Source organism: Drosophila mojavensis, unplaced genomic scaffold, assembly GCF_018153725.1.
Source record: "Drosophila mojavensis isolate 15081-1352.22 unplaced genomic scaffold, ASM1815372v1 contig_136, whole genome shotgun sequence".
Taxonomy (NCBI): Eukaryota; Metazoa; Arthropoda; class Insecta; order Diptera; family Drosophilidae; genus Drosophila; species Drosophila mojavensis.
Window position 1 is genome coordinate 14,343,403 of NW_025318667.1, and position 23,727 is coordinate 14,367,129.

Consider the following 23,727-nt stretch of genomic DNA (forward strand, 5'->3'; position numbering starts at 1 on the left):
TTCATCTGTATCTGTATCTTTCAGGTATATCTAGCTGCATCACTTATGTGGATCTGCATCCTGTAAGATACGCTTACAGTTAGAAGATACAGTTGAAGGATACGGTTAAAAGATATAGATACACCTAATCGATACAGTTAAATGATAAAAGATACAAATACACCCAAGAGATACAGCAGGTATTGATACTTTTAAAAGATACCTGTATATATAAAAGATACAGTTACAGCTAAAAGATACAGATGCATTCAAATATGTATCTTTTAACTGTATCTGCTTGCTCTATCTGTATCTTTCAGCCGTCTCTGTATCTTTAGAGTGTATCTTTTTGGTGTATCTATATCTTTTAGTTGTATCTTTCAATCGTATCTGCATTTATTAATTGTATCTTTTAGTTGTATCTGTATCTTATAACCTTATCCATCAGCTGTATCTGTATTTTTTTAGTGTATCTTAAATCATTGCATTTTGTAATCCACTCCATTTAAATTATATACATAGTACAAAATATGTTTATATTATTTCCATACAATGATAGCATATATGTATGTACACATATCACATAGGATTATTTAAGAACTATTTATCTATATATAACTTCGCCTAGTAAATTACGATCTCCATTTGCTAGGACTGCCTGCCAATCAGAGCGGAACTGAAAACGCCCCAAGTCAAGCAAGATTTAGCAAAGAATTCATCGCATTACCAAAAATCTTTGCACAACATTTGAATGGAAGCAACATTGAGGCACAATTCCAATAGCAACAGAGCAGAGCAACGCGAAGGTTGTCATAGAAACAATACGAACAATAACAAAGATAGAAAGCAGCTAACGCGACATTGGCCGTATCAAAAGAAATTCTGCAGGTGAGTTTCGAATCGTAAGAAAATATTTCATTCTGGTTTCTATATTTACAATTATCAATTTACTCTTAAATCGCATTTTCTAAGAACGAATGTATTTGTAGGCATTTTATCTAACTACGCCAATCGATCAATCATATTATAATCATTTCCGCAAATAACGTAATTTAATCTACTTAAAGTACTTTTTTGTTTGTTTACGTTGTGTGCTTCTCAAGATACTAGAAATATTGCACGTGTCTTGCGCAGGGAATAACCCCCTTATTATTAATAGGGTTATTAAGTAAGATTGTGTTTTTAGTGAATACCCTGTAAGTGATGTAAAAGACTGCATTTTGAACTTAAGCACTCTGAAGTGAAAGCGGAATAGACTTATGAAAGAGAAAACTCGTATATGGTCCCAAAAAGGAAAATACATCTTTGTTTGCTTCGAGGACTCTTCGCTAGCTAATTAATTTATAATCATACAAGAGAAATATAGATATAGTCTGTGCTCTCTGCCGCTCTCTTTCTCTGAGTATCTTACCGCTGGTGGGGGACACTCAGAGAGGTTGCAAGGATAATACGAACAAGCTACAGCTAGGCGGTGCTACGGTACTTGAGTTTCCGCGCTTTTTGCTGAACTGATTGACACTCTGAAAAGCAAAGCCTTTTATTTCAAATTCTTATCTTCTTAAAAGAATATTCTTACCATTAAATATTTCATACAAATAACTTATCTCTATTGTCATGAGCAAAGATCACAGCTTCGTATGTCCCTCAACTCGATTGTATTGACATTGGAGATGTTGCGTAAAAACCATGATTATGCCTAAAAATACAATTTTTAACTTTTCCAGTATTTTTAGTATTTTAGTCTATGTTCAGGGGTTGATATATTATTATATAATATTAGTACAGTATAAGCAAAACATCAAAGCTATCATCTTAATACAGATTGTAATATAATATTTTATTAGTAGCAATGAGTAGTATATATCTATATACAAATATATACGCACTTACAGGGTATGTTGTAGTCGCACTGATAACTCTCCAATCGGATGATGCATCGCATCGAATAATATGCGAAGTAATTTGCGAGCTTGAGCGAGTTGCTTTACATAAAAATGCATAAAAAATAATGCCATAGCTACAGCCACGCCCCTTGGTCCGCCGGCCCGCCGGCGCCGCCTCGCATGCAATTAAATCGGTTTAGTGCGCATTTGAAAACGATAAATTAATTGTTCTATAAATTCAGTTATTTCGTTTCAAAATATTTGCTTACAACGGGCGTGGGAGCGGGACGCTAGTTGGAGAAGGGGCTGCTAGAGAGCAGGGCGTGGCAAATGCATTTGATGGAGAGCAGCATTCATCATTAGCGCCAGAGATATTGTGCAATTGAAATGTCCTCCACATGACAGCGGCAACGGTATTTGTTTTCCCCCCACTTTTTTGCTCTTTTCACATTTCTCAATATGCGAAAATTCCGCTTTGCGAAAATTCCGCTTGCTCGAATTCTGTCAAGTTCAATGCTGTTTGTCACTTTCCTTATTTATTTATGCTTTTCGCTTGGCCAAACGTTACGCCCAATATGAAATGTGGGCGCTCTCTCTCTCTCTCTCTCTCTCTCTCTCTCTCGATCTTGACCATCTATGCTAGCTAGCACCCTGTTGCGTTTATTGGCAACACGTATACGCACCGTTGTCGTCATACTTATTTTATATCCGCTCGTTCCATTGCGCTGCGAACCGCTTCGCTTTGGTTCGCACTGGCTCAGTCATATGGAACCAAAAAGCGAAATTTCGCTCGTATGACTAGAAGATACCCCACAGAAGCACAGAAAGTTGAGCAAAAGAGGACTTTAAATAAGTAATTTGTGGTAGCTGAAGCAGAAAACTAATCTTTGTTTAACTCCACATATCGATTATTATCGATTTAATGAAAATTGAAAGTACTTATCGATGCTAAACATCTTAATCGATAAGCAAACTCGTTCCTCGACTTGATATAGTTTTTGAACGCATAGACAACAGAATGTTTATACGGACGTACAAACGAATGGACGCACGGACAGAAAAATGAACGCTGCGCTTAATCGACTTGTCTGCTGCAGACAGGGCTAGATCGAATCGTTTGCAATAACAGGTGAATAGACAAGCAGTCCGAATGATAGGGCCAGAACGAATTGGCTTCTGGGACAGACATGCGGACAGATTCTGGTTGTTGATGCTGAGCTGAAATATAACTAGTGAAATATATAAATCATAATTTGAATTCGCAATTGTTCTATTATTAACATACATGTTACATAAATGAGCATAGACCAGAGCATTTTAGCCGCCTTTTTTCGCTTCGTCCGATGGGCTCAATTGACACTCAATTTGTGCGCTATATAAGAGGGACCCTGGAACGCCCTATGGCCATGACATTGTACACAGTTGGCGCGGCGTCCCGCCTCCGCCACGCTGTGTTAATTGTGCAATTAACTGCATAATTACAGAGACCAGAGATCCAGAGGAATTCCAAACGACTCAGGTTCAGCCCCCATGTTATGTTATTATTCTCCCGGCACATCATCAAAATGCGCTGTGGCCCAACTGCGAATTTGTTTATGTTTATGAATTTGGCCAGCAGCTAACCCGACGGCTTGATGAGCACTTAATGCCCCACTGATGAAGTGGATACACAAACATGTATATTCTTTTCAATCAGTCGCTTTGAACTACGCTCATTCATTTTTTTTTTTTGATAGACGAACATTGGATCTGATATCCTGATCCTGAAATTGTTTATGAAATCAGTTTCGCATAGTTAATATAGGGCGTAACACATATAGTATGCAATATACTGTCAATGTTAATTTACTGTTAAGACTGCAATAATACACACATGCAGAACAAAGAGCAATTCGGCGATGCCAACAAGCAAACCAAATAAAGTTATTAATAGACCTCATTGCACATGGGCTCAGTTTGAGATATTTACTTATTATTTCACTGCACGCAATGTCAAGCAAATACACTGGCCGAAGCAGCCGACATTACGTGTTTGTGTTTGCATAGCGGTTAACGGAAATGTAACCCTGAACTGTTACGATTTTAAGCAATACCGCCTGCCAAAGGCTCAGCTTTTTGCATTGCTTGTCCTTGATCGCAAGTAATTGTAATAACACGAAGCTGTTAAGACTTAACAGAACTCTCTTGCAGTTACTTAAAATTTCTCTGTAATCGTCGCTGTTGTCGATCCACACCAGATGCAACTGTTCATCGTTTTGAATGAAAAACATAATATCGTTGAGGCTGCATAGAAAATTTGCTTCGATGTGCAGTTTTTTTAACTGCTTGCAATTGCTTCAAACTGGTATAGATACGTGATGTTTCCTGAATTACTTGCCAATGCAATCAAATGAATATATATTTATAAAAGGCTGCACGCTCATAAATATGCAGTGCAATGCATTTATGATTAACATGAATTTGAGCGGTTCCAATTGAGTCTGAGTCCTGAAGTCTTTGATTCAACAATGTGACAAACTATTCAGTTGCTTCTTAATGCATTCAATTGGAATTCATAATGTATAAAGTATATTATTATTCAACAGTTGTATTAGCATCGCATCATTGCATCCAATTGGAGAGTTGTTATTATTTAAGTCAACTTATGGAGCACTGCAGATGCAGAAGCATTTGCCATAGAAGATCGAATTTATGTGAACTGCTTGCAGATGAATCTGAATTGGTATCCTGAACTGCTTGCCACTGCAACTGCCTTAGGGCTTAGCAACTAATTCCTACACTGCTTGACGGATTGTCCAATTGGAATCGGCGACATTTCTCTGTTAAATTGAACACTGCGCAAATCCTGGTTCACCTGGCTGTGGCGTCGTGCACTTTGTATCCATTTGCAACTGTGCCATGCAGCGACTTGCTCGAGCAGAGTAAACGTTGTAAAAACTTATTTAATGTGAAACGAAAAAAAAGTAAAATAAAAATAAATAAATACACAGAGAAATAAAATAAATAATAGCAGCACACGCGTATTACACTTGCAATTACATTTACAATCTCTCGTCTGCATACTTGTCAAGTGCAGTGGCGACGTTCAAGGTTCGCTTTATCGCAGGCACTGTAATATTTTTAGTATGGATCTTTATGGGCCCTGCAGCGCAGTACGTCGACAGACTCGTGTCTGTTTAACCAGTAGCCGACTGTATAATGCTTACACAGTGAACTGCGTGCGCGCTGCACAATTTGTATCAGATGGAAGATATAGATACCGAATTTAGATACGGAATTAGATGAGCCCTCCAGATAAACAAAACGAGCCGTAAACATTTTAAATCAAATCTCTAAGCTCAACTAGCGCACGATGCGCGAATGCGAGAGCAACAAAAAAAAAAAAAAAAAAAAGAATACTAATAATAATAAATATGCTAAGTCTTATTTGCATAATGCGAAAACAAAGCAAATTACTCACATATACAAATATATATATATATATTTATTTACATATATGTATATGTATATACAGTTATACAGATATAGACAGACAAACAAACTTATACAAAAAAAAAAAAAAAAAAAAAAAAAAAAAAATGAGGAAAAAACAAGCTCCAGCGCATGTGACAATTGTGATTATTTTATTGTTGCTGCTGTTGGCATTTGTTTATAGTCAAGTTATACTGCGGCATACAATTTGATTTGGAGTATATTGAACGTGAACTGGTTCCAAATGAACCTGCACGTCTGCCAGCGATTATTGAGAAAGGGTTTGAACATTCCCAAAGTTTGAGCATTCTCAATTGAATATAGTCCAATTTTTCTTTGAGCATTATATTGAGAACTAGTTGTACTCTATATTCCAATAAGAAGCCTTCCTAATTACATGCTTACAGCTTTTCTTTGAAATACTAATATTTTTGTTCTTTTTTACTAAAATCATAAGTAATTATTTATTTATATAAAAACTTATATATTTTACTTAAATACATTGGCATCTAAGGCTATATGGAATATGCAATTATTATAGCTCACCATCTTTTTTCTCATCTTAAAAAATTTGTTCAGATCTTCATGCCGTTTTCAATATTATGTAGTTCATATTTGAGTACTCAATATATTTTATGTTCAAAGACACTTCACTCGATTGCTTGAATACTGAATTCATTCATTACCTAGCTTGAATTGATCTGAGAATGTTATATATAGGTCAAGTAAGCGTAGCAGTTATTGAGTGCAATTTTCACAGGGAATTTTTACTAATTTTCCTGTTGAAATATCATGATTTTATCCTTGATTAGCAATAATAATTAAATATTAAATAAGTATTAAATATTTGATGTAAGCCAGGTCAATTTTAACGCAACAATTATAATAAAAAATAAACTATATTATTATATTTTATAACATATAGAATTCACTATTCCAATAGAGTTCCAGCAACAAAAATTAAATGTCATGGATAGAAATGTACACAAATGCTGTACAATATTATGTTACTAAGAAAGAGCTCCATTGCTCATATTTCATAATTATAATAATCTATGATCCATATCAATTTACATAATAATGCTGAGAGAGCTTAAGAATGTAACAACAATGTTTAATTATATTATGCACAGAGTTCAAATTCAATTTACTTGAATTATGCCTGCATATTTGGACTTTTTATTAATAATGCGTATCTATTAGACGCATATAGTTATGTTGATCATTTTTTGCGTTGTGTTCTGTCTGACTGTCTCTCGGGCGCTTCAAACCTGTTACACACTTGATTTGAGTTTATCAACATTCCCAGTCTCAGTTTCAGTCTCAGTGTCAGTCTCAGTCTCAGTCTCAGTCCCAGTTCCATTCCCGTTCCCAGTCCCATTCACAGTTCCAGTACCTCATACGGTCACTTAATTTGATACGCATATATGTATATATACATCGGCCCTATGCGACAATTGGCGCATAACAATGTCATCAACGTTAAAACCGATGTGGCTGTCGAAGGGTTCGTGGCTTGATTGACATCAGTTTCAACCAGTTGGCGCCGCATTTTGCAGCATGTGGGCATCTCTCTTGGGCTGGCAACGACCGGCTGACGGTAGGCTCCGCGGATGCTATGGGAATTGATTTCTGCTTAAGCCCAACTGAATTAGTCATCGCGCCCGAAAACGAACAACAGCAACAGAATTGAGTCACAAATTGGCTGGCACGTTCGCTGCATTGACCGGAGTCTGTCCGTGTCTGAGTCTTCGCATACGAATGTACTCATACATATTCCAAATACATTCACACATCTTGCAATAACATTTGTACGTATATTCACGCTGGCATTCGTGAGCGTATTCATCTAGATTCGCCTTGTCTTTAATTGATATTGAGCATGCACGATTAATAGCGCAGTCTCAGTTTGATTGAGTTCACTTAACAGCAGCTTCAGTTCCCAGTTGCCGGTTCCCATTTGTCTGTTCCAGTTCCAGTTTGCTATTTCCCCATTTTACCCTACGGCATTGTCATGCCTTAATTTTTTCTTGAGAGTGCACTCGTACTTGATGAATTCCCAATGACTAATTGCAAAAGTTTGCAGCTCTAGTTCCAATTCTAGTTCTAGTTCATTATTTCATTCGGAAATTTTGATGCATAATGTCGCAGTTATGATTCATATGAATATTTAACTTAATTTCTGTATATGCAGCAGTTCACTATCTTTACCAAAAGAACTGGTTCTTTTGGCACATATTATATATCATGACATAACAATTTTAATTCAAATCAATAATTTACATAATTCACATGTATTCAGCTGCAAACACTGCAAAACTCTTGCCAAAAAAGAACTAGTTCATTTGTTATATCAAATATATACACTCTTGTGTACATTTGATCACAGTCTAGCCCCAATTATCCACCAAATATTCCACGAATCAACATTTTCAAAAATCACAATTCAATTGAAAGCGCTTATCAAGTACTTAGAACGGATTAGTTCCAAGTTCCAACTCCAGTTTACACTTTACCAATGCCAAACATGACAACGCAATTTGATACGCGTGACGTTTGTGCGTCAGTGTGCACCCAAATGAGAATAATAACGCTTTACTTTATAAGTGGATTTGGGGCTATTATCACCTTGTGATCATTAAATGACAGATCGTAAAACATCAGATAGACAATTTTTTTACTTCTTCATCTTCTGCCCTCTACTAGCATGGACCGTGATGTGCAAAACAACATCAATAAAGAGCTTAAGCGAGATATGCTGTAAGTCCCCCAGCTGGGGAAATCAAATATATGAATATGCTCAAGATCAGTAGACGATCATTTCGATGATCGATTCATCGAACCAATGGGGGCTCAAGGTATCGCTGCCTACTTTTCAGCTGACTGCGCAGGTAGTCGTCGGCCAGTCAGAGCTGCACGTGGCTTGCCGAACTCTCATTTAAATGCGTATACGTTGAGGAGATTTGCTTTAATTTTTATGCCAGCCAGCAATCGTCTGGACCATAACTCATCAGTGGCACAAGCCACAAAACAACATCAACAAAATATAAGCCGCAGCGTCATAAAACATATACGATCACAATTGTGTATATTGGACTGACGTCAGCCCTCAAGCTGGGGCCCCCATATAAAGTATACTACCGAGTATGTACAAGAATCTCGCAATATCTTGATCTATGCAAATATTGTACAACTTGTTAAGATCCAAAAAGGCGGAGATACCTCGAGTGTAATTCGGAAAATTTTGGTTGTCTCTGCTGCTGTTGCTGCTCCAAGTCTGTTGTTCATACAAGGTCAGGCAGCAGCGGGAGAGGGAAGATGCGGTATTGGGGTGTAATGGGTGTCAGTCAAAGGACACACCAGCTACAGCTACACCACATACAATAGAATGCCCCGGTCACGAGGGTTGAGGTTGAGGTTGACAGCCACTGTCAGCTGCTCGACATTACCGGGAAATGTTTGCCCTGGCGTTGACAGCTGACAGTGGATAAACATAAACAGCTCTCTGCTATTCCGAATCTTTCTTCTTCTCTTGCTCGCCCACCCCCACCCCGTCATTATTTATGGCACTGAACTTGAGTAGAATTCGTACACATTGCTTTTGTTTTCGGCACAGCAACTGCCCGCTGGGACTGCAATGGCAATTAATGAGTTCGAATAAGCTATGCACTTACGAAATTGCATCTACTGATCTGCTGTGGGCCTATAAATATATACTTGGAATTTCAGTGTTATGATTTAATAGGAGTTGCTCCTCGGCTCGAGCTACTTTGAAATGCTTTGAGATCAAATAAATTGTGGATTTCCGAAATCACTTCGTGTCTTATTCGGAAAATCAATCTTGTATATGTTAAGACTGCCAACTAGAAAATACATACTAATCTAAATTACTCCGCAACTCCTTTTAGGATTGTTAAGACTACGTAATACTAAATATTACTCGATTCAGACTAATTCAAAGCGCCCTGAGAAGTTATAGTGAATAAATTGTGCAATTCCGAAATTACTTAGTAGCTAATCCGCTATTGACTTGCATATTCGGAATACGTAAATTTTGCTTAATTAGGAAATTTCGATTTTTTTCCTATACTTCCAACTTCAAAGTGGAACCTCTACTGTAGGGCTGTATCTAATTCATCCCACTTAAATTCCTTTTGAAATTCCACAAATAATGTTCTATTAAATCTTATTTGATTTGGAATACTCCGAAATGATCTACGATCAATTTATCAAGTTTGCATAGGAATACTTTAAGTCTTTCGTATATTTACAAAACACATTTTATATATATATATATATATATATATATATATATAACGGACAATAGAAAATCAATTTGAATTATACAATATTTATCAAGAGTTAATTTAGATTTTGTCTCCAAATCAAGCAGTCTCCCTTAATAGAGCTGCCAGACATATGTATGTCTCACTAGCTGAGCCCAAATTCAAATTACAATTGCTCAACAAAATTCTTTACTATTTTGAAAGTAAATTTGCTTTCATATCGATTCAATTTGGAAGCACTTCATACATAGTATATTTACTTCCAGCATTCAGTTAGTTGTGTGAGACACTTTTTGTTGTCTCTGTGTTGTCGCCAAAATGAAAAACATGCTGAGCATTCATATTCATATTGAACTTGGAATGCTCAATTCCAATTCCATTTTAAGAAGGCACACACACACATGCTGAAATTTATGGAAACGTTTTGAAAAAAAAAAAAGAGGAAAATTTATGAAACAAGACAATTACGCAGATCTTTGCCGCCATAGGCCGCTTGACTTGGTCATGAACAGCGATCAGCACGCAAATATCGTCTGATGCAGGAACGCAAAATCAACAAAAACAAAGCGCACACACGGACACACTAGACTACAGCTGATGTATGCCATGGAATAGAAATATATATATATATGTATATATATATATATTTATATTCGCCCACAAACACACTTTGATATATTATATTCGCGAGAGTATCACCCGGCTTTACGCGTCCAAATGAATTGTTTGTATTTTGGCAGATCTTTTGAGCCCAACAGCAACAAGTTAAACCCAGAGCAAACCCAATACAATTCAATAATTATATATACTATAGATATTTTAAAAAGCTTAAGCATCAGTAGAGAGCAAGAATCAATCAGATTCATCCTGAACAGCTCTAATGGACAATTCCATTGGAAAAGTTTAGAACAATTCTGGAAGTACTCTGCCCTATCGGTTGGTGTCGCATTGTAAACAACATATTTGTTTTAGCCAAAAGTTTCCAGAAATTTGTGAAGCGTTGACAATGTAAGATTCAATGGCCATTGTAAAACGTGTCGCTTTTATGGCTCTTACGAATTTCTGCTCTGCGTAGATCATTGAGCAGTTACTCAATCCGTCAGGCCGTCAGTCAGGACAAACAGCTTTATATGCTTGTAAAGATTATTTAATATGTACAGAGCTATTTCTGTCATGCCTGGATATAGTTGTTATGCTTGCCCCCCCGCACGACGTCGCCCAGTCATCTGGCTGCAACCACTTCACCCGCTCACCCACTCAGCCTCGTAACCTCTCAGCCACTCAACCACTCAGCCACTTGTCCACTCCCCGCACCTGCCTTTGTCCGGGCCTATGACTTTTTCCACACATTTTTTTTTTTTTTTTTTTTTTGCCACTTTGCGCTAAATCTTTGTGGACAAGAGTCTGGGCCCGAGGAGATAAGCACGAGCCCCACTGATAAGCATCTGTAGAGAGATGCTTTCCGAATCGAGGCGACGATGCTCTGACTGACGCTCGGTCCGATCCCGAGATGGCGTCAACAGAACTACGAGAAGAACGAGAGCAAAAAGATAGATAGAACGAGAGAGAGAGAGTGAAAGAGAGAGAACTTGGCAAAACAAAGAGACTTTGACAGCAAACAAACATGGAGGCGAGACGACGCCGATGGAAGGGACGAAACAGTGAGAATGGGAGCGGGAGCGGGAGAGAGAGAGCGGGTCACTCACTCAAGGGAGGCGGCCAGCGATTATAAAAGCGTTGCCCGGGCGCCAAACTGAACGCATTGTCCAATCGCTTTTGGAGCTGCGTGGAGCTCTCCATTTAGTGATACCGTTAATTCGCTGAGTACCGTTCACGTGCTACGTATCCAGAACCAGGTCCGGAAGGCAGAAACAGCCATCGTTTGCGAACTCGACGACGACAACAACAACAGCTAAACAAACTCTTCAAGCAGTAGGTGCGTACCCACAGATCCCAATTCCTACCCAGGATAAAGGATATAAGCAAAGAAACAAACAAATATAAAATATCTAAAACAAAACTCATATAAACAATATATTGTATAAACTGCATTCGACTAATGCAGCGCATCGTGCCATTGGGCAAGCCTCAATTTGTCACCATTTCACCACAGTTCCAGAGAAATAAGGCAACTCAGTTCTTTTTTTTTTTCTCAATTAAAAATAACTTTTTTTATTCGACTTTGAGGACCTCGAACTGGCACTTAAGTTAAATATGCGAAATAAATTGTCGACAAATGCTTCAAAAATTAAAGTGAAAACTAAAACGAAACGAAATCGAAAGCCGAAACGAAAGGAATGACAATTTATTGAACCGTGTTGTAGAAAATCAACAAGAAAATAAACAAGATAAATAATTGTAGAGTGAATACATAGCCCAGAGACAGTGAGCGGTTATAGTTTATTAAGGAGTCACTTCTCAAACAATTGTGTAGATCGTGTGGATCGAGATCTAGATCTAGATCAGAGCGATCAGTGTCAAAGGACTTGTTCAGCTCGTAATTTACCATGATTAATATTCTATTCACAATGATCGTGTGATTCACATCAGTAAAGTTGAAGATCGGATAGTGCTAAATTAGCTCATTAGTTTGTCTAGCGAGCAACAATTGCTCTGGGCGCTCAGTGATCAGTGTTAATTTGATGCTCTAAATGCATTTGTTTGAATGATCATCGATGATCGCTGATCAATGATAATCTTACTACTAGATTTCTTGCCTTTATAAACACACACATACATACAAGTGAATATTCAGTGTAGGTAGCATATAACAATCGTGATCAGGATTTAAATCTCTGAGAAACTGGTATCCATAAGATCCAAGCACGATCACGTGATCAGAGCAAAGGATTACCAACAGTTTCTGCTGATCAAGAACTATGTGATATCGTTCTCCCCAGAGAGTGACTCTCACTGTCTCTCTCTCTCCCTCTCTCTCTCTCTCTCTCTCTCTCTCTCTCTCTCTCTCTCTCTCTCTCTCTGTAGTCTTCAAAGATGCGGCAGCTCGCTGAGTCAGCATTGAGCCCATTAGACCCGATCAAGCCAAGTGAGCTTTAGCTTTTCAGTAGCGGCTGCTCGTTAGTCATGTTTTCATTTACTTAGGACTAAGAATACACATCGCCTCTAATCAATGAAAATATTCAAGTTGTTTACTTCATAATTTTCGATTCGGTCAATTTCAAAAATCAATTTCCAATTTTGATTATGATTCGGATATCGTTTTGGTTTAATTTTCGTTGCCGCGTTTCATTTTCGCTTCGCGCATTGTTTTCTATTAAATCAACAATTAATTGAAATGTTTGCGCAGCAAAACAAAGCGAAAAAACAATTGACAGAAGAACGCTTTGGAGAAAAAGAAATAAAAGGGCGCATCGCCACGGGGCGTGGCCCAATTGAAAGGCGGCAAAGCCGACAAAAATAAGAATAACAACCAAACAAAATAAACGAAAACCGATTCGAACAAGTTTTAGGCGAACATTTTATTTATGAGCACGCATTTTAATTGTTGAACAACAACAACAACAATAGCAAAAGATACAAATACATTGAGTCAAAGAGAGACACAACTACACAGATACAGATACAGATACAGATACAGATACAGATACAGATACAGATACAGATACAGATACAGATACAGATACAGATACAGATACAGATACAGATACAGATACAGATACAGATACAGATACAGATACAGATACAGATACAGATACAGATACAGATACAGATACAGATACAGATACAGATACAGATACAGATACACAGTGTGCAGACGCCACTGTTTTTGTTTACCATTTATTTTGTTTTTTGGGATTTTTTTTTAACTTTTACTGCGTCCAGCTGCATAAAGCAACGCCCCAAATTTACATATTCTCATTTCCCATTTCTTTATATTTATATAAAAATGAGCAATAACAATGATAATGCCCAATGCGAGCAGTGCCACTCGCAGCAGAGACAACAACCGCAGCCAGTGCAGCAACCATTTTAAATGTTGGTAATTTCTTTCGTATTAGAGATGAACACAGCAGACAGAATCATGAATCATGACACTTTCAAACATGAATCATTATCAGATATATCTATTGGGCAATTAAAATATTGTAAAAAGAAAGAAAGCGAGTGGATAAGAAGTAGATGCATATCTAAAGATTCACTCGACGATTCAGTTGCTTAGGTTAGTGTTTTAATATTCAACATTGTAAACAATAAAAATATAGTGAGCTCTGTCGATAGAGATTGGTATATCAAGCAAATGAATCATAAATCACGGCATTTGGCACTCGCCCATTAGCATTCATATATAGTATATTTACGCTCTATAAACTCTTTAATCAATATTTTGATTTTGGTGTTTGTGAATCATTGATCTTTTTCACTTGACAACAGGCATCAATGTCAGACATATTTATCAATATATAGCAGCAGATCTGAAAAGCATTTGAAACTCAATTCGAGCTTTGCTTTGAAAGAGTGTGCAATCGATCTATATGCAATGATTCAATTTCCGATTTAAATATTCCAAATTGAGTTGTCAATTAGTTGCACAAAACAAAAGAGTATGTTGAACTCTGCTGACAGGAGGCTTGTCGATAGTATTTTCAAGCAAATTCTAAGTATTTAAAATGCCAATTAACGCAATTACGAGCAAACAAAGCTAACGCAACAACAGTTAAAAATAGCAAAGCTGAATACTGCACGTCTTTCCAGCTGCAATGGAGTGTACGGAGTCTATGGAGTCTGACTGTCTTAAAGCCAAACAAAAGTGACTTATGTAAGGCCAAGTCGGCTGATTATATAGTATCTGAACTGTCGCCACTGTCAATGGGCCAGCCACAGCACGTTTTTACTTCAAGTACCAGTGCAGCTGGTCCCACATAAATCTAATAAGTAAAACAAAACAAAAAAAGCACGCGTGACTATTAAACATTAAACATTTGTATATATCTCGTAGCACACATTGGCGTCACAGAGCTGATAGAGTTAGAAGAGCAAAAAGCAATAAAAGAAAAGAAGGAAAACCGACTCGATGTGCTGAAATTATTTTCGTGTTAACATTCAAAATATCGACGGCACAGCTGTTGCTCTCTGATTCATAAATAATGCTCAAAATAAATCGAAATCTTCTTACAAATTCATACATTTATATATTTAATGAATATTTAAGACCCAAGAATTATTTAATTATGCATTCAGGGAACTTTTGCTCGAGGGGGAGTTAACAACTTTGTTGATCAAGCCTTAAGCCGTTATTATCAGCTCAACGGAATCGCACTCTGGTCACACTGAATCACATGTTGAGCCCACACGATCGATTAAAAATGCTATATTTAATAATATATATTATTATAATACATATGTATATATAGTTATAGCCATGGGCCATACTATAGACAACAACAACAGCTGCAAAACTGTCGCTTGTAAATATGATTCTTTGATCAATTAAGCCCCTGCCACTTGCCGTTAATTGTTTCATGCACTTAATTCCCTTGAATATATATAAATATATATAACTTATATATATAAATATATATATATTTCTATGCGGGGCCGTTGCTGTCTATCTTGCTGTCAGTCAACTCTCTCGCTCATCACACTCTCTCCCTCTCCCTCTGTAGTAAGTTCATTTCTTATTGGTTTCAATTCAGCTCTAGCCTTTTTGTGCAGATCTTCTCCACATGCATACTCTCCTTATATGCCATGGCTTATCAGGTGTAGTCTATTGTCTCAATGCCCCCATCGACTGAAGCTGTTCAGCATATCCAGCTTCAGTCTCTCAATGGACTATAACAATTGCCCCACAACATGCAATATCATCGACAACAAAAGAATGCAAAAATTCTACTGCTACCGCCCCCTTATTTCGATCTATCGTTATCTATGCATTTAGCATTACAAATTCAATTTACGCTCACATTTCGAATATTAATTAAAGCATTGTTAGACTTTGTACTCCTATATAGGATCTAAGTATTCATTATGTGAATATATCTTATATATGCATCATGATAAACAAGTTGTTCAATATCCTACGATTTTCTCGAATAGCTGAAAGCTCAATATAAATGATCATCAATATATCAGGAATAAGTAAAGCTCTATTCTATAACTTCCTATGTATACTTATATTCACATCCCATTAACTCATATTCATATTCCTATCCATGTTCATATTCATATTCATATTCATATTCATATTCCTATCCATGTTCATATTCATATTCCTATCCATGTTCATATTCATATTCATATTCATATTCATATTCATATTTATATTCATATTCATATTCGTATTCATATTCATATTCATATTCATATTCATATTCATATTCATATTCATATTCATATTCATATTCATATTCATATTCATATTCATATTCATATCCATATTCATATTTATATTTCTTATTTATACTCATATTCATAGTCTCACTCATTCACATGCACATGCTCATACTCATAGCTCACACTCATATTCATAGTCCCACTCATACTCTCATACTCACATTTGCATTCATCACATTCAAATAGCGCCATCGAATCGATGCATAATTGAATTGAACGCTGTTAACTGTTAGCACTGTTAGCGAAATGGCGCTGTTAAGTTCTGCTTCTGTTTTCTCTGTTATGGCTTGCGTCTCTGTTATGGCTGGCATCGATGCGTGCAGCTCGCACGCTCAGATATTTTCGTTCGCTTTGTGCGACTATTTAAAAGCGCGCGCGTAACGCGTCTCAGATACTTTTCATTGTTTGGCGCGTTCGAACGTTGAAGCGATCGAGCTCCCGTTAACCAAATACGAGCACCATAAACAAATAACAAATTTATATACATATATATATATATTTATTTTTATATACAATAAAATAAGTAAATAAAACCGAACGAAATTTTGCGAAATTGCTCTCCCTTTTTGTTTGTGTTGTCGAATGCGATTTGTGAATAGATTGCCGAATTAAAGTAATACAGTTATTAATGTTTTCGCAAGCAAAATCGAAGCTGTTGACCAATTCGATAGCAAGAACAAGAACTATAGCTAAAAATAGCAAACAGAACAGCTGACAAATACAAACAACAACAACAACAACGAAAACAACAACAACGAAAACAAAACAAATCAAAATTTCAAGCCAAATTGCATTAATTCTAATCGAGTAAACTAAAGCTAAATTAAGTGACGAGTGCAGCGCGCAGATGAGCTAGGCAAAATAAATAAATAAATAAATAATCAAAACAACAACAAATCTTCTCAGTTTCATAATCCAAAAAGTGAGAGAGAGAGAGACAGAGTGCCTCAAAGAGCCAGAGAGTGAGAGAGAAAGGAAAGAAATAGAAACGCGTGAAAATCAACAAGTGCAACACGAACTTGAGAATTATTGAGTATCGAGAATTCTGAGCATTGCAACAACAGGTAAAAAACAAAACCAAAATAAAATAAAAGCAATAACAACAAATAAGAAATCAATTCCGAAATCAGCAGAACGTGACGTTGTGAATTAGCAACTAATTCAGAATAGAAGAAAGCTGAATGGAAAATATATCCATAACAAATTATTATTTATGTTAAGCGCTGAATGATATGCAAAATGTACATAAATGGACAGTCAATATTTACTTGGATAAATTTCAATTAATTTACATAAATTCAAAAATTTGTAACTTATATATTGCCATAAAGCCGTTTTTAACAACTTTATAAAATGTGATTTCTAATAATCTTTTATTTAACTTGGTTTTCCAAATTCAAATTAGAACTATTCCACACTCTAATTAATCCACTTCAAATAGATATTCTAACCAGAAGTAATATATTGATTTTGAAAATGGACATAAACCCAATCAGACTTAAGGCGTCAAAAACAGTCGACAGATATGTTATACACTGTTACACTGTTATTACCTTAGCAATTTCTCTGACCTTTGACTTTATCAAAGAGGTATTCTTATGTGTTCAAGCGTTACTTGAAGCTGGAAATATGCGAAGCTGAGCAACAAAAGAAAACAAAAGCAACAACAACAACAATAACAACAAATCATGAACAAGAACAAATATCAACGTGCAGCGCCATATAGAAGCTAGCTTTCCGCTCTCGGTCAACTTCATCCCATTTAGTTGACATTGTAGGCGATGCCAGTCAGCGACTCAGATTGATTTCAAGCCGTGTCTGTTCCAATCAGAGTGTGTCTATGTGTGTGTTTCTCTCCTCTAACAAGTAAACAACGCTAAGAGTTGATAATTGCACGAATGCGTTCATAAATAAATAACTGGTAACTCATATTATTTCCATAATTTGTCTGTTTCTCTGTCTCACGAGCCCGCTCTCCCATCCTCCGTCGTCTCCTCTCACCTATGTGAATTTCTTTGTTAGTAATCAGACATAAATCGATTGGAGCTCATTACACCTTATGGGAGAACACTGGCAGCCACTGGGAGATCGGGTCAAGCTGGCACGAAGGCCATCATGCTGCATGTAAATCTGGTGAAGGGCGTCCATTTGGCGGAAGCGTAGGCGGAGGTCAAAGCGATTAAAGCTCCAGATAACGAGATTGTCCGGCATTATGAGCAGATGAGCCTCTCAATAGACCTAGCAATGCAATTGTTATTCAGCGAGAGGGTGTGTGAGAGAGAGAGAGAGAGGGAGAGAGAGAGAGATTATGTGTGAACAGAGGGGGGAACGTGCTGGAATTGAAACATGTTTTATTAGCGCGCGCGCGATTGGCATAATATGGAAATCAGAGTGAATTGCATAAAGTAATACATAATTAATTATATTTATTTGCAATACACACGCTTGCTCTTCGGCTCGCTCTCCTTCCGTCTGATGCTCGTTATAGGAATCAGTTTTCGGTTACGGTTTTCTGTTCCTGTTCTCCTTCAATACATATGGCGACAGGCGTTTGTTGTTGTTGTCTTGCCAGGTTCAATGTAAAGCGAATTGATGTACATAATTGTCGCTGCTTGTTGCTGTTGTTCTTTTAATAAATATAAATCAAGTGAAAGATTGCTGCAGTGCGCGCAATAAATCATAAATTAAAACAACAACTGCAACAATTGCGGCTATCGGCAACAACAAAAGCTGACATGTCACGCAACTGTCTTTGTTACTGTCGCTATCACCGGCTACCGGTCACTGATTACCGATCACCGGTCACCGGTCACTGGTTACCGGTCACAGTTTTGCTGTCAGACAATCAGCGGAAATGGCAATGGCTCTGCATCCACTTAGTATATAGCAGAAATTGCTGCCCTTTAACAGTTCTGTTAACTAACAGCGAATATTGGGATATTACACCAAGTGGAGTAGCCAGACTGCAAGCTGTGTTCGCCCATCAGTGGAAAGAAGAGGACATCAATTACTATCTAATTAGATTGCATTGGACACTGCTTGCTGTTAGCTTATATTAGTTGTTTTAGACTACAATTCCAGCAACTGCCAATTGGATGAGCAATTCATGATTCGATACGATTCATCGGGCAGCAGCGTAACTAAGCAGCAATCAGTGTAGCATTCCAATTGGACTTTAACAGCGTCAGATGACATACTCTCAACTGCCATTACAGCGAGCGAGCTCATTATAAATATGCGTATTTATTTCTGTTTAGCTATATTTGAATGCAATTATTAAATAGCAACGAATGCGTATTTCGCTTTTATTTTCACCTCTAATAATCAAACAAGTTTCTGCGCTCGCCTTGAAGCGTCACGGCTCAGCCTCTGCTTCTGCCTCTGCCGCTGCCGGTTAACAGAGCATATGATCAACGATCTACGATCAATGATCGCCGATCAGCGATCAGCGATCTGTGATCGGCGATCGGCGATTAGCAGCACATTTTGTGAGCTATTTATATGGGAGGCAGCAGCAATTACCCATTAATGAATGCAAAGCAATGGGTGGCTTAAGCTGTCATTTATTTCGTTATTGTTATTAATAATTTTTGTTGTTTTGTTTTGTTTTTGCACGCCTTTTACTCTACTATTTTTGGGCATAATTTTTTATTAAACAATTAGGGTGAATGTTTTGGACTTGTTTGTGCCGTCAATTAGACGATCGGCGATCACGTACAGGCGTCGATCAGAGTTGCCAAAGGCACACACACACACACATACATACATACAGCTGCTGATTGTATTTGTATTCCATTTATTCATTCACTTCAATTACACTTTAATGGGCTATTAATTTAAACGCCCAATTGAACGATCGGCCGATCGAGTATGGAGTCGATTGACCGCAGCGGTTAGAATAAAATTATTTCGAAAAAAAAAAAGGAAAACATATACATACATACTTGTATTGTAGAGTACTTTAGTAGGGTATATCGATGCCATAAGATATTCTTTAATATAATAAAACAATATTATCTTTGTTCTCTTTACAGATCACTAAAGGATCAAAGAAAAACTCCTTTAATCGTACTTTACTGAGCCCGAACGCTCAATAGCCAACCGCACCAAAGTTCAGATAATTTAATTTCTTTTCGCTACGCGCACAAAAACCAACAAAAAACTTGAACTATAGAATGGTAGAAGGTGATTCTGGAAAAAGTAAAAGCGAATGTGAGTAAAGAGAAACAGAGAAGTTGAATCAAATTACTTATCGAAGATCATTTTTTGTGTAGCCTATAATGTAGAAGCTGGACTACAACCAAACTACAATCAGAATATCGCAGCCGCAGGCGCTGGCAACGCAGCGCACAATCCAAACAATTCACCAAGCCTAACTGGTTCGAACAGCAATTCAACGCATATTGATAACCGTGCGATCATCCAGCCGTACTCGTTGGGCACGGGCGCTAAGCAGCCGGAATATCAATTCGCTGCTGACAATCGCGGCTACGAGCCGGAACCAAACACCAATGGCAAGCAGCAGGACGTAGAGCGCGTCGGCGCTGGCGGTGCCGGCGATAGCTCCGATGAGGATGCCAAGCACAAGACGCCGCTGCCGCCGCCAAACCGCCCGATAGTCGCCAACTTCGAGCGGGCCATCGAACTGTGCGAATATGGCAAATTCCACTACATACTGCTGGCCATCTGCGGCCTGGTCAGCACATCCGAGGAGATGGACGTCATATCCATGTCGTTCATCCTGCCATCGGCTGAATGTGATTTGGATTTGGATACTGGCACGAAAGGATGGCTCAACTCGATCATTTTCATTGGCATGATGGTCGGCGCCTATTTCTGGGGCAGCATCGCCGACAGCTTTGGCCGCAAGAAGATCCTCATTGTCATCTCGTTCATGAATGCCCTCTGCATCGTTGCCTCGTCGTTTTCGCAATCCTATGGCTATTTCATGCTGTTTCGCTTTCTCAATGGCGCAGCGTAAGTAACCCGCTCTTTATTTGCTCTATTTGCCAAACGGTTAAACATTTGATAACATAATGCCTTCACTTAACATCCCACAACATAGTATGTTAACATAATGCCTCCCTTAACATACCAATAGGCTGAAGCAAGCAGTTCACAAGCAATTCAACTGTTCCAATTGGAAGTCCTAAACTGTGCTTGTTACCATTTAATATGGGAAGTTTGAGCTCAAGCATGGGAGATATTTAATGATCTTGTATTCATATTGTATATGCAGTCCGTTTTGCAGTTGATTCAGTGACACATGGCCAGCATGACCGAGGCGGGGTAGGCACGGGTGTTGAGGTGCTAATTCAATTAACTATGTTATAAATAACAACAAAATATTTGAGCCGCAATATCGTGACTCTTTATGCTAATTGAGGCTCTGGTTGGCCAGTTGGCCACATCGCACAAACCTATCTCATACATTATTATAGATATTATCATATTACAGGCTATGATAACAAAAATTAAATCAAAACAATAATGGGGGAAAATTCGTATTCGCAGTCGCAGTCGCAATTGCCTTGGCTTTGTCGCTGACTCAGCAGCGACAGCGAAAAACCCAAGCTAACCGCATGCAGTGCCCCATAATCAACGCCCCATTACCCGTCAGCTGGCCCACCTGTTCCACAGGTAGAGCTCTATTTGCAGACTCGCACTGGGCTCATGTTCATTAGTTTTGCCAATCGTTTGCTAATTGCCTATGTGAATTGGAGCTGGGCATCGGTTTTACACAATAGCATTAATCGGCCATGACTCGTCACGTTTCTAGAGCAAAGCGCACCCTCTCTCTCTCTCTCTCTCTCTCTCTCTCTTTGCCTCTCTCCTTCCCTTACTCCTCATCTGTAGCCAGCTGAGTGCTATGAAACTGCATGTTAAATGTTTCAGCTGGCTGGTAAATGTTTTCCCACCTCATTTCACAACTTCTAACTGGTCTCCTTCATCTTCTTTATAGGCTGGGCGGCAGCGGTCCTGTCATCTGGTCGTACTTCGCCGAATTCCAGCCGAAAGCGAAACGTGGCTCCATGCTTAGCTTCATGGCTGCCTTCTGGACCTTCGGTAATCTGTTTGTGGCCGGCCTCGCCTGGCTGATCATACCCACACAGGTTGGCTTCATATCGGAATACTTCACATACAACTCGTGGCGCATCTTCCTGTTGGTCTGCTCGTTCCCATCGTTCTTGGTTGGCTTCCTGCTCTTCTATCTGCCCGAGTCGCCCAAATTTCTGCTGACGCGCGGCAAGAAGGACAAGGCCCTGGCCATTTTCCGCGGCATCTATGTGACGAACACGAAAAAGAAGCCCGAAGACTATATGGTGTACGATCTGGAGGTCGACGAGAAGCTGTCCACGGAGAGCGCTGTGGGCTTTAAGGGCAAATACAAGCGCATGATCAGCGGCATGGTGGATCACAGTCGCGACCTGTTCAAGTCGCCCATATTGAGATTCACGCTCGTCTCGATCACCATCAACTTTACATTCCACATTGGCTACTATGGCCTGATGATGTGGTTCCCGGAGGTGTTCAATCGCTACGAGGAATACGAGAAAAGCCATCCCAACCAGCCGGCCGATATCTGTGCTGTCACCGACTATGTCGTCGATCAGCTGCAGAAGGAGAGCCACAATGGCACCTGCAATTCGGATATACCCCAATCGGTGTTCATGGAATCGCTGATAACGCTCGCCTCCGCCCTGCCGGCGAATCTGTTCGCCATTCTCGGCATGGATCTGCTGGGCAGACGATTCTTCCTGATTGCCGGCACCCTCACCGCCGGCATCTGCTCCGCTCTGATGTACATGGTGCGCAGCTCGGTGCAGAATCTGATCGTCTCGGCCGTATTCAGCGGTGCGATATCGGCGGCAAATGCGGCGCTCGATTGCCTCATCACCGAAGTATTCCCCACCAAGCTGCGAGCGACGGGCGTGGCCATATCCATGGTGGCCGCTCGACTGGGCGGCATCATTGGCAACATTGTGATCGCCCAGCTGCTCGACAACTTCTGCCCGGTGCCGACATTCATCGTGTCCTTCCTGCTCATCGGCGGCGGCCTCATGTGCCTCCTGTTACCCAATACGACGCGAAAGGAGCTCAATTAAGCAACGTATAACACACCCATCCATCCAATTCTACCCCTCCCCCTTCCCATTCAATGCAAGCTATATAGAAACAGCCAAAAATGAAAACAAAACACAAACTAATAGAAGATGTAAGAGCAATCAATATGGAAGCCCCTTCTCCTCTCTCCCCATAGAACTCAGCGCTCGTATTGTTTTTGTACGTATGTATTTACATATATATATATAAATCTTGATATATATATATATATAACGATCTTTGCGTATCGTCAGTAATTATGTTTTAATGATAACGATAACGATATGTTTTTTTTTTTTGTCTAGCATTTAAGTACAGCGGAATTGTCGTTTTTTGTTTATTATTATTTGTCTTTTATGTTTATTATTTCCATTTGTTCAACGGAATTTAAATAATTGCCCTGAAGCCAACGCGAAGATATATAGCCGCTATCTAAGTACATGCATGTCCATTAATATATGTATATATATGCATATATCTATATAATATTATATTGATATGTATGTATTTTGTAGTTGTTGGTAGTAAGTAAAAACAAAATAACTTTGAAAAACATTAAAAACTAAAAAAAAAAATTAAAATTAAAATTAAAATAAAAATGAAAAAAAAAAAAAAAACAAAAAAAACCAAAAGAAAAAATAATTTGGCAAGTG

General features: G+C 38.5%; 1 protein-coding gene and 1 long non-coding RNA gene across 6 annotated transcripts; one reads left to right on the forward strand and one right to left on the reverse strand.

Annotated features, from left to right (window-relative positions):
• The first annotated feature begins 652 nt into the window (after positions 1 to 652).
• LOC6583837 (synaptic vesicle glycoprotein 2B) lies at positions 653 to 23,560 on the forward strand. Of its 3 annotated transcripts, none has more exons than XM_044007915.1 (4): positions 653 to 867; positions 20,005 to 20,182; positions 20,245 to 20,947; positions 21,933 to 23,560. In XM_044007915.1, the coding sequence occupies exons 2-4, from the start codon at positions 20,146 to 20,148 to the stop codon at positions 23,074 to 23,076; spliced, it is 1,884 nt and encodes a 627-aa protein (XP_043863850.1). In that variant the 5' UTR covers positions 653 to 867; positions 20,005 to 20,145; the 3' UTR covers positions 23,077 to 23,560. The 3 variants fall into 3 exon arrangements, with proteins under 3 accessions (XP_043863850.1, XP_015016920.1, XP_002009499.1); XM_015161434.3 differs by lacking the exon at positions 653 to 867 and adding an exon at positions 11,375 to 11,555; XM_002009463.4 differs by lacking the exon at positions 653 to 867 and adding an exon at positions 16,716 to 17,034.
• Positions 860 to 5,211, reverse strand: LOC116804462. Of its 3 annotated transcripts, XR_006356873.1 has the most exons (4): positions 4,902 to 5,211; positions 3,148 to 4,799; positions 1,556 to 3,091; positions 860 to 1,499 (listed from the first exon to the last, which is right to left on the reverse strand). It is a non-coding gene; the product is annotated as an uncharacterized LOC116804462 (long non-coding RNA). The 3 variants fall into 3 exon arrangements; XR_006356874.1 differs by having other exon boundaries at positions 1,556 to 4,799; positions 4,926 to 5,211; XR_004364447.2 differs by having other exon boundaries at positions 1,556 to 4,799.
• Positions 23,561 to 23,727: the final 167 nt, after the last annotated feature.

Bases quoted from the DNA above. Each gene is read 5' to 3' on its own strand.
- LOC6583837 (XM_044007915.1), top strand. From the start codon at position 20,146: ATGGTAGAAGGTGATTCTGGAAAAAGTAAAAGCGAAT. The intron at 20,183-20,244 runs GTGAGTAAAGAG...TTTTTTGTGTAG, and splicing joins TGGAAAAAGTAAAAGCGAAT to CCTATAATGTAGAAGCTGGA. The intron at 20,948-21,932 runs GTAAGTAACCCG...TCTTCTTTATAG, and splicing joins CGCTTTCTCAATGGCGCAGC to GCTGGGCGGCAGCGGTCCTG.